The sequence below is a fragment of the Erythrolamprus reginae genome, chromosome 1 (assembly GCF_031021105.1).
Source record: "Erythrolamprus reginae isolate rEryReg1 chromosome 1, rEryReg1.hap1, whole genome shotgun sequence".
Classification (NCBI taxonomy): domain Eukaryota; kingdom Metazoa; phylum Chordata; class Lepidosauria; order Squamata; family Dipsadidae; genus Erythrolamprus; species Erythrolamprus reginae.
This window is the reverse complement of record NC_091950.1, coordinates 6,479,334-6,497,487: the sequence shown is the minus strand read 5'-3', so window position 1 is coordinate 6,497,487 and position 18,154 is coordinate 6,479,334. Positions and strand designations below refer to the sequence as shown.

At 40.7% G+C, this 18,154-nt stretch overlaps 1 protein-coding gene across 1 annotated transcript; it reads right to left on the bottom strand.

Moving 5' to 3' along the window:
* Positions 1–3,764: 3,764 nt before the first annotated feature.
* Positions 3,765–16,859, bottom strand: LOC139159516 (vomeronasal type-2 receptor 26-like). The gene is made up of 6 exons (XM_070737173.1): positions 16,630–16,859; positions 14,971–15,262; positions 13,690–14,511; positions 12,442–12,660; positions 9,461–9,590; positions 3,765–4,669 (listed from the first exon to the last, which is right to left on the bottom strand). The coding sequence occupies exons 1-6, from the start codon at positions 16,857–16,859 to the stop codon at positions 3,765–3,767; spliced, it is 2,598 nt and encodes an 865-aa protein (XP_070593274.1).
* Positions 16,860–18,154: the final 1,295 nt, after the last annotated feature.

Below are 18,154 nucleotides of genomic sequence, written 5' to 3'. Positions count from 1 at the left end.
CAGAGCTAGCAGCATTCAAGGACGAGATTGACAGGGAGCCTGGGCCAAATTTTGTACCTCTGGAAGGCTCTGATGAAGAAACAACCAGTGGAACAACCTGCCTGTGTAGCTTGTGAACTCCCCAACTCTGGACACTTTCAAGAGGAGATTGGACTGCCATTTGGCTGGGGTGCTATAGGACCTCCTACTCAGGCAGGAGGTTGGACTTGATGACCTGCATGGTCCCTTTCAACTCTAACAATAAATAAATAAAGCAGGATCAGAAGCAGATGCATAGCTGGGGCCTTCCATCTGATCCCAAGCTGTCTTTGAGGCCTTGTTTCTTGTTGCTCTCTTGAAATGATATTCAAATCTCCACACACACACACACCGGTTTTGTGGCAAGCTGAGAAGCAGTAATGGCTGCCGCAACAGTGGTGGATTAATTATTTTTACTACCTGTTGTGTGGACATGGCTTGGTATGTATGGGTTGGTGGGCATGGCAGGGAAATGATACTGTCAAATCTCCATTCCCATTCCACTCCAGGGAGTCCCTACTAACAGTCGCTCCTGCCCTTGAGGTTCGACTACTGCAATGTTCTCTATATGGGGCTACCTTTGAAAATGTTCAGAAACTACAAATCATGCAGAAAGCAGCAACGCCGGCGGTCATGGGCTTTCCCAGATGTGCCCATGTTTCTTCAGCACTTTGGAGTGTGCACTGGTTGCCGATTGGATTCAGAACACAATTCAAAGTGTTGGTTATGACCAGTGAAGGGCTACCAAAATTATTACTACCACACTGAGGGCATGGCTTATGCAGGATGCCCTGTATTTTCTTTCAACATCTTTGAGTGCAAATTGGTTGCTCTTGGGTGAAGCTCCATTTTCACTACCCCATTGCATTCCCCCCCATCGGGGCAGTAGCCCACCCCTGGTTATGACCTATAAAGCTCTACATGGCATCAGAACAAATTACTTGCGAGACCACCTTCTGCCACACAAATCCCAGAAACCGGTGATGTCCCACAGAGTTGATCTTCTCCAGGTTCCAGCAAAAAGACAATGTCATTTGGTGGGGCCTAGAAACATAGAAACATAGAAACATAGAAGTCTGACAGCAGAAAAAGACCTCATGGTCCATCTAGTCTGCCCTTATACTATTTTCTGTATTTTATCTTAGGATGGATATATGTTTATCCCAGGCATGTTTAAATTCAGTTACTGTGGATTTATCTACCACATCTGCTGGAAGTTTGTTCCAAGGATCTACTACTCTTTCAGTAAAATAATATTTTCTCATGTTGCTTTTGATCTTTCCCCCAACTAACTTCAGATTGTGTCCCCTTGTTCTTGTGTTCACTTTCCTATTAAAAACACTTCCCTCCTGGACCTTATTTAACCCTTTAATATATTTAAATGTTTCGATCATGTCTTTTCTGTGGGGGCTCCCGACCTCTGGAATCAGCTCCCCCCGGAGATCCGTACAGTCCCCATCCTCCTCGCCTTCCGTAAGAGCCTTAAGACTCATTTACGCTGCCAGGATTGGAGCCATTGGATCATAGCCCCTGGCCAAACAAATGTATGTAGGTTTTCCGTGTGAATGGTAGCGATTGATTTTATTTATTGGGGTTTTAGATTAATTGTCTTTTATATTAATTGGATTTGATGTTATATTGTGTTTTTATATGTTGTAAACCACCCTGAGTCCTGGGAGAGGAGCAGCATAAAAGTCAAATAAATAAATAAATAAATAAATAAATAAATAAATAAAACAAAGAAACAAACAAGCAAATATCCATCTGATCTGCTGGGATTTGGGAGACTGAGAAGAGATGGGAGTGGGGGTGGTCAGAGGTGGTATTTACCGGTTCTCCGATCTACTCAAATTTTCCACTACCAGTTCTCAAGAACTGGTCAGAACCGGAGGAATCCCAACTAATTAAAAGTAAAAGTTTTGTCACTTCCCCAAAGTCATTAGTCACAAGATCCAATCAGCACACAGTCCATTTGATCTCAGTCTCCTCTTTCTGCATGAATGTCTTTGGTTCCCAAGATAAATAATTTTATTTTGACTACAGCAGCCCAGTTATCTCTACTTCCCCCCCCTTTCGGCCTCTCAGCTCCAGTCTGTGTTAGCCCTGAAGCAACAGGAAAGGAAATGGCCTCAGTCTGGCCAGATTCAGGGTTGACAACATGGCTGTGGAAGTGGTACAATGGTTGTAATTTTGGGCACAGTTTGGAACTTTCTTTGTTGAGTGCTGTCCCAATTTCAAATAGTCACTGAACATGTAGTAATAGGTTATCATCTGCCTATGCAATACAAACATTGAGGGTGAACACAATCCAACATTGTTTGAAAGACTCTTTTCATGAAAACAAATAAAATGGGAAATTGTCCTGTTGCAAACTACATCCTAATCTTTAATATCAATGATTATTCCTAAGTAGATCACTGGTAGTTTGGAGGGGACAAGTGGAACTAAGAAGAAATAAAATGATGGATGAGGTGATGATAACATGGGGACAAAACTTTATTTCTAACATAGATTTGGAAAAGGTCTGAGGCAAAAGCTGTAAAATGACAAAGGTCCATCGCATATAAAGAAAACACCTTCAAAATGTTTTACAGATGGCACCTTCCACCAGCACGGATTGCAAAAATGTGCACCTGCAGAAGCCTCATTTCCAGCGCTGTGCATGTTCTGCCGTCTTGTTTTCATCTTTTTTCTTTTGAGGTGGGGGGAATTTTGGGCACTGTGCCTGCCTGTAACACACACACACATGATGCAAGAGAAAACAAACTAGCGGTGAGGTAAGTTAGAACCCACCCGAGAGCCAGGATTGATGCAAATTTAGTTCAATATGAATCTTTATTAATGCCTAATAAAGCCAGTGAATTTTGGAGTTAAACAAACAATCAAACACATTTTCAAAGCTTAATAAATTCAAATTGTTGTACTGAAAGTTGATTTCTTCATCAAACACAGCTGTCTTTGATACACAATTCTTTAACCATACTTTTGTTGCAAATGATTTGAGATTACAGACTTTATATTATTGTTGTCTTTATATTACACATACATATTGTTTCCCAAACAACCAATTTTTAAAGCATTTCCTATACTTTTATATATAGGTTTATTAACCAAGAAAGAGACTATTCCACAATGTTCCCTTCTCAATAAAAACTAGTCATTTATTCTCACCCATCCTTCATTTCATTCTTCCATCTACGTGCCCACCACTTTCTTCATAATTATTGAAAAATAATAATTAATTTGTAAGAATAGCAAGGATAGGAATCATTTATGTCTACATTATATGATCTTACTTAATAATAAAGTTTGTCTCTCAACTAACTGAAACTAAAATAGTGTAGTTCATTTAAACTCAACCTTAAAAATGTTTAATAATTGACTGAATGCAAAAGAAATTAAAAATCATCAAAGATATTAAGAAATGAATATACTTATAAACACTGATAGTGAATGAAATTCAACATACCAAAAATCCTTTGATGAAAACAAGTAAACTAGTCAAGTATCTGGTAGGAAATGAATATCCATATTTTTAATATCTAGTTTTGAACTTCATCACTAGAATCTCAATTGGGAAAAATTTAATTATTGAAAAACAAAAATGTGACTGGTTGTTCCTGATTAACAGAAACTTTATGATGAATAACATCACTTGATTTTCAATTACTTAATGGCAATTCTCCTATTATTTCATATGTTACAAATCAGATCAAATATAAAAAACGTCAAAAAAATTAAAAGTTTCAGAGATTCTTGTGCCTCATTATATTCTCTCGACAATTCAGATTCGGTCTTAGGAGAATAATGTAGCATTTGGGGAAAAAAATGCAAACCAAAAGACCAGCCCCAGAGGCCAAGATAGAGAAGATCTCCACAGCCACCATGGATTTTCCTTTGGTGCTTAGATAGGTAGGAAGGAAGGTGATCCAAACACAGCAAAAGACCAGCATACTAAAAGTAATGAACTTGGCTTCGTTAAAGCTGTCAGGCAATTTCCTAGCCAAAAAGGCTACCATGAAACTTATGAGGGCCAAGAAACCCAGGTAGGCCAGGACTGTGTAAAACATTGAAGTTGAGCCTTCATTACATTCAAAGATGGCTTCTCCTACTAAGGAGTGGAAGTCAAAATTGGGAAATGGGGGAGAGGTTACCAGCCAGGTGGCAGAAAGAACTGCTTGGACCAGGGGACCGGCTATGACAATAGAGTTGGTCAATGGTTTTCCTAAGAATTTCCTTGTCCTGTTCCCTGGCTTGGTAGACATGAAGGCCAGAACCACCATGACAGTTTTTGCCAAGATGGAGGAAACTGCAAGAGAAAAGAGAATGGAAAAAGCAGTTTGTTGTAAGAGACAGGTGAGCTTCCTGGGTCGACCAATGAAGAGGAAGGAGCAGAGGAAGCAGAACAGTAGAGAAACCAGGAGGATGTAGGTGAGGTCTCGGTTGTTGGCCTTGACAATTGGTGTGTCATGATGTTTATAGAAAATTATCAGTACTGCAGATGTGATCAGACAAAGAAAAAGAGACAGAGAAGCCAAAATGTATCCTAGGGTCTCTTGATAGGCAAGGAAGTGGATCTTCTTGGCAATGCATTGGTTCTTGTCCTTGTTGGGATATTGATCTTCTGGGCATGGGTCACAGTGGGCTGCATCTGAAAATAAGAATTTTTGTGTCAGGATCATTTACCATGAGCATTATCCCTCCTGAAGGATTGACATGTCGGTCCTTTCTTTGCTCTGGCCAACCCATAAATGATGTAAGTAGTGATAGCATCTTTAATCTTTAATCTTTTTCTCTTTCATTTGAAACTGAAACCTTCAGAAGATGAATGGATCTATCAGTGAGGAATTCTATTTTATGTTTGTACATTGTTGATTACCTCTCGCTCTGTAGGACAGGACCAATTTGGAGTCTTCTCACATCCACAAGAGATCTAAGTCCAGTCCACCTTGAATTCCATGGACTCTTACCTAGCACCAGTTTGCTTTGGCCATTAGTAGTTCAGATTTATCTATCTATCTATCTATCTATCTATCTATCTATCTATCTATCTCTATCTATCTATCTATCTATCTATCCATTATTTATTTATTTATTTATTTATTTATTTATTTATTTATTGGATTTGTATTCCTCCCCTCTACGTAGACTCGGGGCGGCTAACAACAATAATAAAAAACAACACATAAATCCAATACTAAAACATCTAAAAAACCCTTATTGTAAAACTAATCATACATACAAACAAACAAACATACCATGCATAAATTGTAAAGTATAGCCCCACTCCAGCCTAATCTGAGTGGTCTGTGCTTGAACACAAACTGCCAATAAAATTGTCCCTTACAGCCAGTAATATCTACCCCACCTCCTTGAATTCAAAAAATACAAAATGTAAGGAGCACTACCTTTCTCTCCTGTATCTGTGATCTGAAAGTGTTTTAAGGAGCTTACAAAAGGCGAGGAGGGTGGGGGCAATTCTAATCTCTGGGGGGAGTTGGTTCCAGAGGGCCGGGGCCGCCACAGAGAAGGCTCTTATCCTGGGCCCCACCAAACGACATTGCTTAGTTGATGGGACACGGAGAAGGCCCACTCTGTGGGACCTAACTGGTCGCTGGGATTCATGCGGCAGAAGCCAGTCCCAGAGATAATCTGGTCTGGTGCCATGAAGGGCTTTATAGGTCATAACCAACACTTTGAACTGTGACTGGAAACTCGGTAGTATATATAGAATGCTATTGCAAATGGAAGAAGAAGTAACAAAAAGTTTAACAAGATGTTGGCAGGATGATTTACAAATAGATGAAAGAGAAATGAAAGAAATAATAGAAAATATATACAAGATTAAAAATATGAGAGTTAGAGAGATGAGAAGAAAAATCTTACATAAATGGTACTATACACCTGTACAAATTGCACACTTCCAGGGGAAAGAGAAGGGCATATGTTGGCACGGATGCCAGAAAAAAGGGATTTTTATGCATATGATTTGGGAGTGTGCAGAAATTCAGAAATTCTGGAATGTAGTCCAGAATGAAATTAATAAAATGTTAAACATTAATTGGATTATTACAAAAGAAATAGCAATTTTAATCAAATATAGAGAACTAGGAGAATTTAAGGAAATTAAAACCGCAGCATTGGAAAGTGCTCAAGCGGTGATGGTATTAGGTTGGAAAGATTCTACAAAATGGACACTACAAAATTGGTACTGGTATATGGTGGATCACATACATTTTGAAATTATGGAAATAAGATTAAATAATTTTGATAAGAATAAATTGGAGAAGCTGATGGTGCGATGGAACAAGGTAAAAGATTATATGTTAAGTAGAATCTGTGATGTAAATATGAAAAATAAATTGCAATCACTCTTTTAATAATACTTGATCAAGATAGAGCCAAAGAATAATAGATAAACAATTAAATTTTTTTGAATCCTCCTGTATGGGTGGTGGGGGTGATGGGGGGGGGCTTGTTGTTGTTAGGTGATGGGCACATGCACTGTGCACTGTTATATGTTTGTTTTATGTAAACTTTTAAAAATAAATAAAAATTTATTAAAAAAACAAACTGTGACTGGAAACTGATTGGCAACCAATGCAGACTGCGGAGTGTTGGTGTTATATGGGCATTTTTGGGAAAGCCCATGATTGCTCTTACAGCTGCATTCTGCACGATCTGAAGTTTCTGAACACTTTTCAAAGGTATCCCCATGTAGAGAGCATTACAGTAGTCGAGCCTCGAGGTGATGAGGGCATGAGTGACTGTGAGCAGTGACTCCCGGTCCAAATAGGGTCGCAACTGGTGCACCAGGCGAACCTGGGCAAACGCCCCCCTCGCCACAGCTGAAAGATGTTTCTATAATGTGAGCTGTGGATTGAGGAGGATGCCCAAGTTGCGAACCCTCTCTGAGGGGGTCAATGAATCTCCCCCCAGGGTAATGGACGGACAGATGGAATTGTCCTTGGGAGGCAAGACCCACAGCCACTCCGTCTTGTCTGGATTGAGTTTGAGTTTGTTGACACCCATCCAGGCCCCAACAGCCTCCAGGCACTGGCACATTACTTCCACTGCTTCGTTGACTGGACATGGGGTGGAGATGTACAACTGGGTATCATCGGCGTATTGATGATACCTCACCCCATGTCCTTGGATGATCTCACCCAGCGGTTTCATGTAGATATTAAATAAAAGGGGGGAGAGGACCGACCCCTGAGGCACACCACAAGGGAGATACCTCGAGGTCAACCTTTGACCCCCCACTAACACCGACTGCGACCGACCGGAGAGGTAGGAGGAGAACCACTGTAGAACAGTGCCTCCCACTCCCAACCCCTCCAGCTGGTGCATAAGGATACCATGGTCGATGGTATCAAAAGCCGCTGAGAGGTCAAGAAGCACCAGGACACCCCTGTCCCGGGCCCGCCAGAGATCATCCATCAACGCGACCAAAGCAGTTTCCGTGCTGTAGCCGGGCCTGAATCCAGACTGTTGAGGACCTAGATAATTGGCTTCTTCCAAGGACTGCTGGAGTTGAAGTGCCACCACCTTCTCAACAACCTTCCCCATAAAGGGAAGGTTGAAGACTGGACGGTAGTTATTAAGCATGGCTGGGTCCAGGGAAGGCTTCTTGAGGAGGGGGCGCATGAGTGCCTCCTTATAAAGGGCTGGAAAGGACCTCCTCCCCAAGGAGGCATTGACAATCTCCTGGACCCAGCTCCGTGTCACCTCCCGACTGGCCGAAACCAGCCAAGAGGGACACGGATCCAGTAAACAGGTGGTGAAACTCACAGCTCCAATGGCCTTGTACACTTCATCAGGTGACACCAAGTCAAACTCCGCCCAGACAGGTGGACAGAGACGTTTAGCCCCAGTCACCTCGACTGACTTGTTGTCAGTCGACTCTGTTTTACAATTGGAGTCGAGGACCGCCCGGATCCGAGCGATTTTATCAGCGAAAAATGTGTTAAAATCCTCAGCACTAATCTGCAAGGGCTCCCCAACTCCCCCTGATTAAGAAGGGAGCGGGTTACCCTAAACAGAGCAGCCGGGCGGGATTCCGCTGATGCAATCAAAGCGGCATGATACACGCATCTTGCCGCCTTGAGCGCCACTTTGTAAGTCTTAATATGAGCTCTTACAAGTGTTCAATCGGATTCAGACTTACTCTTCCTCCATCGCTTCTCCAGACATCTCTTCTGGTGCTTCAACACCCGGAGCTCCTCGTTGTACCATGGAGCTCTACGGGGTCTAGTGCCCCGGAGAGGTCGCAATGGCGCAATCCAGTCAAGAGCCCCTACTGCAGCCTTGTTCCAGGCCTCAGCAAGAGACTCTGATGAACTGTGAACAAGTGTATCTGGAATCACCCCAAGCGCCCTCTGAAAACCTTCTGGATTCATCAGGCGTCTGGGGTGGAACAACGTAATCGGTTCCGCCTCCCTGCGGGGAAGGATTGGAGCCAGGAAGTTAAGCCGCAATAGGAAATGATCTGACCATGACAAAGGCAACACTTCTAAGCCTCTTAGTCTCAGACCATTACTCAATTGCTCAGAGAGGAATATCATATCGGGTGCGTGCCCACCCTCGTGAGTCGGACCCTGAACTACTTGAGTCAGGTCCATGGCTGTCATGGTGGCCATGAACTCCTGTGCCAGTCCAGAGGAACTGCCAAGTGACGGCAGATTGAAGTCCCCAAGGACAATAAGTCCGGGGAACTCCACCGCCAATACGGCCACCTCCTCGAGCAGCACAGGCAGGGCTGTTGACACACAGCTGGGAGGCAGGTACGTGAGTAACAAGCCCACCTGAACCCCTAAGTCCAACTTCACCAGAAGGGACTCGCAACCCGCAGCCTCTGGAGCAATGAGCCTACGCAGGCAAAGACTCTCCCTGGCTATAATAGCCACTCCTCCTCCCCGTCCCTGGGTTCGAGGTTGGTGCCATACCCGAAACCCAGCTGGGCAAATTTCTGAGAGAGGAACTCATCCCTCCGGGCCCAGCCAGATTTCGGTCACACAAGCCAGGTCGGCCTCCTCATCCAGGATCAAATCCTGGATGAGGAGAGCTTTATTTACCACCGACCTGGCATTGAGCAGCAGCAACTTGAGCCCAGGGCCAGAATTATGCAGTATTATAAGTGATACTTATATATAACAATTTTAATTAAGCAGGTACATTGAATAAAGATAACTTTAAGTTTCAAACAACATTAATTTTGTTGTTGTCTTGGGTGACCTCTGTGAAAAAAATTAAGGTGAAAAAATATGCTGCTCAGACACTAAACCTTTCTGCCTACCCTGAAAAAAAAAGTAGAGTGAACATTGCCTTCCAAGTCTAACAATTTGATCTAATCAAATCTAACAAAAATGACAAAATCAACACCTTTTCTATTGAATGGTTTCCTTGCTCTTGGAAGGTTGATATTTGAAAATTGCTCTACCTGTCTGATTAGAAAATGTCCCCTCTGGGCAAGCGTCACACTCATAGCAGCAAACTGGCTTTCCCTCTGGAACTCTTCTCCTCTGTCCTGCATGGCACCTTTTCATGCCACACCTGGCAAAGGGCACCTTCTGAAAGAGAAAAGAGAAAGAGAGGGTTATTTGATCACGTGATTGCAGGGGGTCTGCACTGGCCATAATTTTGAGCATCAGGCATAAATAGCATTCAGTTAGTGCTGACATAACTTCAAATAACACCTGGCAAATGGCATCTTTTCAAACCTTGCTGTTCGGTTCAAAATGACTATACACTTGTACTGTTCGGGTCGTATACGACCCGGACCAAAATCGGTTTATTTTAGGTACTTATATTTGGTCTTTTTGAAAACTTTTTTCACTGGGATGCTAATTTGAACTTTTCTGAACACAATAAGAGTAAAATGGAGATTAAAATATTAATGCTTATATTTTTATTTTGCTCGTAAATGCCCGCTCCTATCGTTTTTAATACATTTTTCCAATTCATAGATAGTTTAGCCTGCAAATTGCATACAATTTTGCTATATTTGGTACTGGATTACTTGTTTGAATATTTCTAAACAAAATGAAATGAAAATTGAACTGAAAAAATTGATGCTCATTTGTTTATTTTGCTCATAACTGAGCAAAATTATTTTGCCCATCCCCCCATTTTTTCAAGCATGTCACTTTATAAATTTTTCTAGGCCCCTAAATCCAAATATTTTCAATAATTTAGGCATTGAATTACTAGTTTGAACATTTCTGAACATAATGAAATGAAAATTAAACTGAAAAAAATCATGCTTATTTGTTTATTTGGCTCAGAAACAGCCGCCACCAGGGTGTGCTCAATTTTTTCAGGTTATATACAAATCAATCTGTTGATTTCAAACTTACATGCTTGTTTTTAGTAAAATGGATTTATTTCATAAAATGAACTGTCTGGCCATCATGTACTTGCTTTTCAAAAGGATATTCCAAATATTTTCAGCCAAATCTATATAAAAACTGAAAATAATGGAAAACAGCAAGGCTGGGGCCCTATTGCTGAGCCAAAAACCCAAATAAGCATCAATTGTTTCAGTTCAATTTTCATATCATTATGTTCAGAAACGTTCAAATTAGTATCCCAGCAAAAAAATGTTTTCAAAAAAGTTGTAACTGGCAGGCTAAATAAAATGTAAGGTGCCAATAATTGCACACAGCCGAAATGTGTTCTTGGCTTTCTGAGTGAAATAAAAATATAAGCATCAATTTGAAACCTTAGGGAATATTTTTCTGATGATCAGCAATGTAAATCAATGCCTAAGGTATTACAAATATTTCCGATTTGGAGCCTAAAAATAAGGTAAATTGCAACTGATTGCACACAGCTGGGGGGGGAGAGGAGGCCCTATTTCTGTGCAAACCCCCCCAATAAACATAACTTTTTTCAGTTAAATTTTTATATCATTGTGTTCAGAAATGTTCAACCCAGTAATTCAATGCAAACAGTTTTAATAATATTTTGGTTTTGGAGCCTGAAATATATATAGATTGAATAAATTGCACACAGTGGAGGGTGGGACGTTTATGAGCAAAATAGACAAATAAGCATCATTTTTTTTCAGTTCAATTTTCATATCATTATGTTCAGAAACGTTCAAATTAGTATCCCAGTGAAAAACGTTTTCAAAAGGTTGGATCTGGAAGGATTTAGAGCCTTAAAAAAGGTAAAGTGAAAATGATTGCACACAGCCTTGGGGCGGGGGAGGAAGGAGGCCCTATTTTTGAGCAAAAAACCCCCAATAAGCATAACTTTTTTCAGTTCATTTCTATTTTTCTAATGATTAGGGATTTTCAAAATTGTGATCCAATGCAAAAAAAGGGGGGAGGGAGTTTGAACTGGCAGCCTCTCAGTCAAAGGAGTGAGATAAAAATGAACAAAATTGCACAAAAACGCTAGGGGTGAGCTTTTATGAGCAAAATAAACAAATAAGTAATGATTTTTTATAGCAAAATTGTATGCAAAATTGTTAACCTCAAGTGCAGGTAATTCACCAAATTCCAAGTATTTCCTGATTTTGTAGACCTGTTTTCACCTTAGAAGGATGTTCAGCACCCCCAAGAGAAAGTGATTCATTTACTGAATTTACAACATTTCTTTCCAGTTCACCTTTGTGGCCCAGATGATTGCATCAGAGTTAATGGTGAAATGCAAAAAGGGGGGAGGGAGTTTGAACTGGAAGCCTTTCGGTCAAAGGAGCTAAATAAAAATGAACAAAATTGCACAAAGTGCTAGGTTTAGGCTTTTATGAGCAAAATAAACAAATAAGCAATATTTTAATAGCAAAATTGTATGCAGTTTGCAGGCTAAACTATCTATAAATTGGGGAAATTTCGCAAAAATGCTAGGGGTAGGCATTTACGAGCAAAATAAAAATGTAACCATTATTTTTTTCATCTCAATTTTACTCTCATTGTGTTCAGAAAAGTTCAAATTATTATCCCAGTGAAAAAAGTTTTCAAAAAGATCAAATGTAAGTACCTAAATTAAACGGGTCATATACAATCCGAACAGTACAAGTGTGACTTTTTTGCCTAGCAAAAACTAACCCCCCCAACCCCCGAATAAATTCTCAAAGAAAGAACCCCTCAAGTGATAAAAAGTCGTGAGGTTTCGAGTTTCAAATATGCAGGTAAAATTTTTTAGAGGGTCTCAAACGTGGCTTCGGGTCACATTCGACCAGCTTAAGAGAAAAAAGGGAACTGTTTGAGGTCACCTAGGCAAAGAATAAACCTCATTTCCACATTCCTGTTTTTCTGTTGAGAATGTCTCAACTCTGGATCTTGAACCTCAGAGTGCACAGCAAAGATTGTTACATTGAGATACAGCTTTTATAAAACCAAGAATGATGAAGAATGGTCCATGGAAGAGAAAGTGATTCATTTCCTGAATTTACAACAATTCTTTCCAGTTCACCTTTGTGGCCCAGAGAATCGCATCAGAGTTAATGGTGAAATCCTGGCCTGGAGCAGCCCTGGAATCCTTGTGCCCAACTTTCACAGGGACTAAATATTTTTGGGGGTGGACAACCCAGTTGACGATTTCATAACGAGCAAATCCCAGACCATTTTCTGAGATGAAAACTTCATCTCCCGCACTGTTGTTGAAGCGGACATTCCTCAAATTGGAAAGAATCTGAAACAAAAGAGATCTTCAGAAATTGGGTCAATTAGTTGAAAAGCAGAAATGAGACCCGTGTAGGATTTGGAAATTTCTAGTGACGTTTTGACGAGGTCCCACTCATCATCTTCAGGCTGGTGTTTCTGTCCTTGTTCTAGAGCGAACAAATAGTAGCAAATAGATTGGGTGACTATGTTTTAAAACATAGTCACCCAATCTATTTGCTACATTCAAACCAAATCTCCACCCCCAACACTATATATAAGGAACAAATGTGCAAACATTCTATATTTACAACAGCATGAAGCTTATAACTTCAGCCTGATGATGGTGAATGTGAGACTAGGATGGTCCCATTTCGGCCTTGTACTGGCCTCATCAGCTAGCCACACCCTTCCTTACTGGGATTTGATCCTGTGGACTCTGCCTTGTAAGGCAGAGACTTAGCAGAGGTGCTATCAGATCATCCTAGTCTCCCTTAATTTTTTAAAAAATTCCAGCTAAAAAAAATACACACACATAAAAAAACATATAGCCCCTCCCTGGTACAGAGCTGGAGGGATTGGGTCTGATGGCTCAACTGCTAATTCTTTGCCTTACAAGGCAGAGGCTACCAGATCGAATCCCAGTAAGGAAGGGTGTGGCTAGCTGGTGAGGCCAGAACAAGGCCGAAATGGGACCATCCTAGTCTTCCTTAATTTTAAAAATTCCAGCTAAAAACCATCTGGGTAGTAGAAATGGCCCAGGAATAGCAGAACCGACAGATTAATGGCAAAAATGGCTTCTTCTTTTTTGCTTTTGCGCATGTATGGAAGCCAAATCTCACATGAGGCACGCATGGGCATGTGTCGGAGGTGCCTGCGCTGGCTGTCAAGGACCGTCCGGATAGGGAGGAAAGTGGCAGCCCACCACTGGATGAAATGTGAGCAATCAGGGGTAACACGAAATATTTGGCTATATTAGTTCAACAGTAATTTCAGATATAAATATAAGAAACTTCCTCAATATTGATTTATGGATTGGATTAAATGTCTCAGAGATTACCTGCCATGGCTCCACATTTGAGATCCTCTTTCCAAACTTCAACAGGGCTGGTCGTGCTCCTGATCCATAAATTGCATGCAATGCATGTGCCACAGCATAAATGGCATTGTAGATATTGTAACTTTCACCTCTCACCCCTATTTCAAAAATAAAATCTGGAATATCCTCAAAACTCTCCTTTCCTGTACATTGTTCTTCCCCTTTTGGAGGGACCTTGCCTGGCTGCGGGATATAGCAGTCAAAGAGTGTTTCCCACCAATACAAGAGAAAGCTGGCCTCTTCTTTTATCAAATGATATAAAGACAGGAGGAAGTCTCTGAATTCTGAGACATCACCACCGTGTTCTCTAAACTGCAAAGCTCCATGCAAATCCTTTAAACCTTCAGAGGGGTCTTCAACCAAAGTAAATTTCCAATGAGATGTTAGGATCCAAACAGTTTTAAATGATATTCCATGTTTTATGCCAATATTAAGAACTGTCAAAAAAACTGTAATATCAGCGGAGTCTCCAAACAGAATAATAACTTCAGCTTTAAACAAAATTTTGAATCTTAATTGCTTTAATAAACCACTAAGTTGATCAGATTTCAGCCATTCAGTGAATGCCAGGCAGATCTCCTTCTCCTTCAGCATTGGCTTCAGAGTTGAGATGAAATGTCCTCCACTCTCATCTTCAGAGGTCACAAGCCCAACCCAATTCCACTGGAAATGCAGGAACAGCTGAACTAAACCCACACACTGTGGAAAGTCTCTGGGATTAATCCGGAAGAAGGAAGAATAAACTGGTCTGTATTCAAGGTGGAACTCAAAGCCAACACCAAGCTGGAGAAAGGGAGATTTCTCTTTCAAAGTCAAAGCAACATTTTGTGCAGACTTTATGGAGTCACTATTGCATGCCTTTCTACCTATCAGTCAGGCAGATTTACTTTGATTAAAGAAAGTTTTAGCTTCTTCTCTTCCTAAGGAGAACTGCTACTTCCATGTTCTTTTCTGGTTGCCACATGTCAGAAGCTGAGGGAAGAAGTTGTGAACCTGATGCCAATAATAAGTTACAATAAAATGGTGGCTAAACTTTTATGAAAGTTACAAATTAATTCTTCTTAGCAAGCACAGTATTTCACAGTTATTACATTATCTATCTGTTTGGAATTATATAAAAATATATATTGAAACATAAAATGTAAAAATCAATTCAATTCTAGGATAACCCTTGCAATAACATTGTTTTCATCCTGGACTTCTGTGTGAGCTTCCATACTGTATCCAGTGAAGCCCACTTACCTGTGGGACCTTGTAGATGCTGAAGATGGAGGCCATCTGCCGTGAGGTTTTGGGGTGGTCACCTCCAATGACAGAGAGCAGAAGGTCCTGCCTGTCACATTTATAACTTGGAACCATTTGACCTCTTGTGGATAGAAAGGAGAGGCTGATTAAAGAAATCTTCCTCTCCATCCGGAAATTGTCACAAATGTGGAGGCCAAGTGTGATGTTGGGGAGGAGAACCAAATCTTTGTTGATCTCTGTGATTGCAAACACTAATGCAAGAAACTGCTGGTACTTCTTGAATATGGGTCTATAGTAAAGAAAACATTGGGAACGTTAGAGGGAAAACGTGGGTGCTTTTTAAATTTGCCTAGCTATAATTTGATGGTATATGGAATAGCAAATCTCAGATTTCATTGAGCTTTTTTCATACATGCTTTTTGATTAACCTTGTATGGCTTAGTGACAAAGGAGAAAGGCAAGGTGTTTCATTGTTTAATTGTTCTTACGATTAGGAAATTTCTTCTAAGTTAAAACTTGTTTTTGTTCTGGTTAGTTTCCAACCATTGATTCTTATCTTGGTTCTTTGGAAAATAGTTTGATCCCCTTGTCTCTGTCAGAACCCATTAAATATCAGAACAATGCTATCATGCCCCTCTTAGTCCTTGTTTACATTAAATAGACATAACTCAATTCCTGTAACTGTCCTATGTATGTTTTAGCCTTCAGCCTCATAATATTCTTTGTAGCTTTTCTCTGCATGCTGGCCAGATCTTTTTGTTTAATTGTGATTATCAGAACTGGTCACCACAATCAAAATTGATGTCATTATAATACCATACAATGAAAAATGGCTTCATACTATGCTTATCTGTCCATATTAACATGTTATGTCAACTTTTTTTTAGGGCAGCGTAATGTCAAATTTATTGTCCCTTCTCGATTTTATTGTGGCGTATTATCTTCCTGATGCAAGACTGCAATGACTGAGAATTCTAGTCTGTTTTAATAACCAAAGACAGGAACTACCCTAGGATATTAGATCAGTAGAATAAGGATTTTTAAAAGGAATCCCTGAATTCAGAACACAGTAAAAAATTAATGCATTTTTCCTTGCCAGGTTATTTATTTATTTGTCAAACAATTATAGGGTGGTAATTTGTACAAATAAAACATTAGATAAGTAATGATAAAAAGTAACAAAAGAAGACAATAGGACAGGGACGGTAGGCACAGTGGTGCACTTATGCACACCCTTAAAGACCTATTAGAAAGGCGGAGAAGTCAATTGTAGATAGTCTAAGGTTAAAGTCGTCGGAGAGGGGTGGCATACAAATCTAATAAACTATAACTATGAAGCTTTTGGGGTTAGGAGTAGAAACCACAGAATCTGGTAGTGCATTCCAGGCGTTCATTACTCTGTTGCTGAAGTCGTATTTCTTGCAGTCAAGTTTGGAGCGACTGACATTTAGTTTAAATCGATTTCGTGCTCGTGTGTTATTGTGGTTGAAGGTGAAGTAGTCGTTAACAGATAGGACATTTTGGTATATAATTTTATGAACTATAATTAAGTCGGAACGGAGACGATGGAGTTGTAAGTTGTCTAAACCAAGAATTTCAAGTCTGGCGGAGTAAGTTATTTTGTTGTGAGAAGAGACTTGCAAAATTGGTACTTACAAACTTACAAAACGAAGACCAAATGGTTCTTTCTGAAAATCAGGTAAACTGGAGGACATAACATTTTGCAGGGGTAAATTCCCACCAATAATGAGATCACCAGGCCTGTAATAGTGCTGTGTTTCTTTAGGCCTGAACAAATTCCTCAACACACATACTGCTTGCCTCCTCTTAGCAGTAGTTGGAGGCAAGAGGCAGAAGAGCAGCAGCAAGAAAGGCAAACCAGGCATTATTGTCCTTCCTAAATCAGAAATCAAGATTCGTGGAGAAGCTGAATTACATGCATGAACAAAGAGAAAAGTAAGGAGAGCTGAGTCTCAACAAACCCAATTATGATTCTTTTCAAGACAAGATGACAGATCCTGCCCCTAGTGGAGGACCTAGGAACATATTTTCAAACAGGTTTTATCTTGCAATAATTTGGGGGATAGAAATCCAGAGGGATAATTAAGAATTACTCTTTTGATAATTGTAAGGAATAGGTATTCTCCTATCTACTCATCAATAGATTTTATTTACACACCTGAATGAGAAAACCATGTTTGTGTCTCTTGTTTAATTCCTAGGGCAAATAGTCTTGAGAATCAAGATGAAATTGGTTATTTGACCCACATGAAAGTGAGTCCCTGGAAACAAGATGGAGTTTGGTCTGAGCTATAAATTTATTTGGATAGTATTGAAACAGGAAAATCAGTTGTATTCTATTAAGTTTAGAAAATCATTCCAAAATTTATACCAAATAACTGGTTTAGTTATACTTGGCAGGTGGTGAAATTGGAAAGTAACTTCTTCCATTGAATTATTTATTGGCCAAGTGTGATTGGACACACAAGGAATTTGTCTTTGGTGAATAAAATAAGTGGTGCATAATAATAGGTAGGAAGATGTCTCAATTTAAACTTGTTTGACACAGAGAATGCTCTGCTATATTTTGCTGATCAAGCAGAGCTGTCAAAAAATTGTCCTAGTGCAGGGGTTGGCAACCTGCAGCTCTGGAGCCGCATTTGCCTGTTTGGGCCCCTGCAATGGCTCCCTGTCCAATCAGTGCCTGGCCTCGCTTCCACTCCCTCCCCTGGTCTGAGCAGGTAAGGGAGATGACAGGAATAGAGAAGTGGCCTGGGTTGATTCTCCGGCACTGGTTAAGAAACATAGCCACCTCCGGTGGAGGTGTCCCTTTGGGTGACCCTCCTTTCCTCTTGTGACAACCTGGCTGGTTGTGGTGGGGCCAGGAGGGTGTGCATGCATGGGGAGAACGTCAAGTGAGTGCCATATTCAGGAGGGTCTTTGGATGCAGCGTCTATCCTGCCATAAGGATCTGGCCATTGCCTTGCCGTCTCCTGTCCTCCCATCCTGCAGCTTTTCAGCCAAGCTGGGTGGGCAGGAAGCAAAGGCTGCCTTCACTCTGTTGACACTCCTCCCTCTCCTTCTCCTCTCAGGCAGGTGGGGGAGGGCATGGCAAGGCAATGGCTGGATGCTGCGGACAGAAGAGAAGCGGCCCTGTTGCCCCGTTCATACCACATTTGCG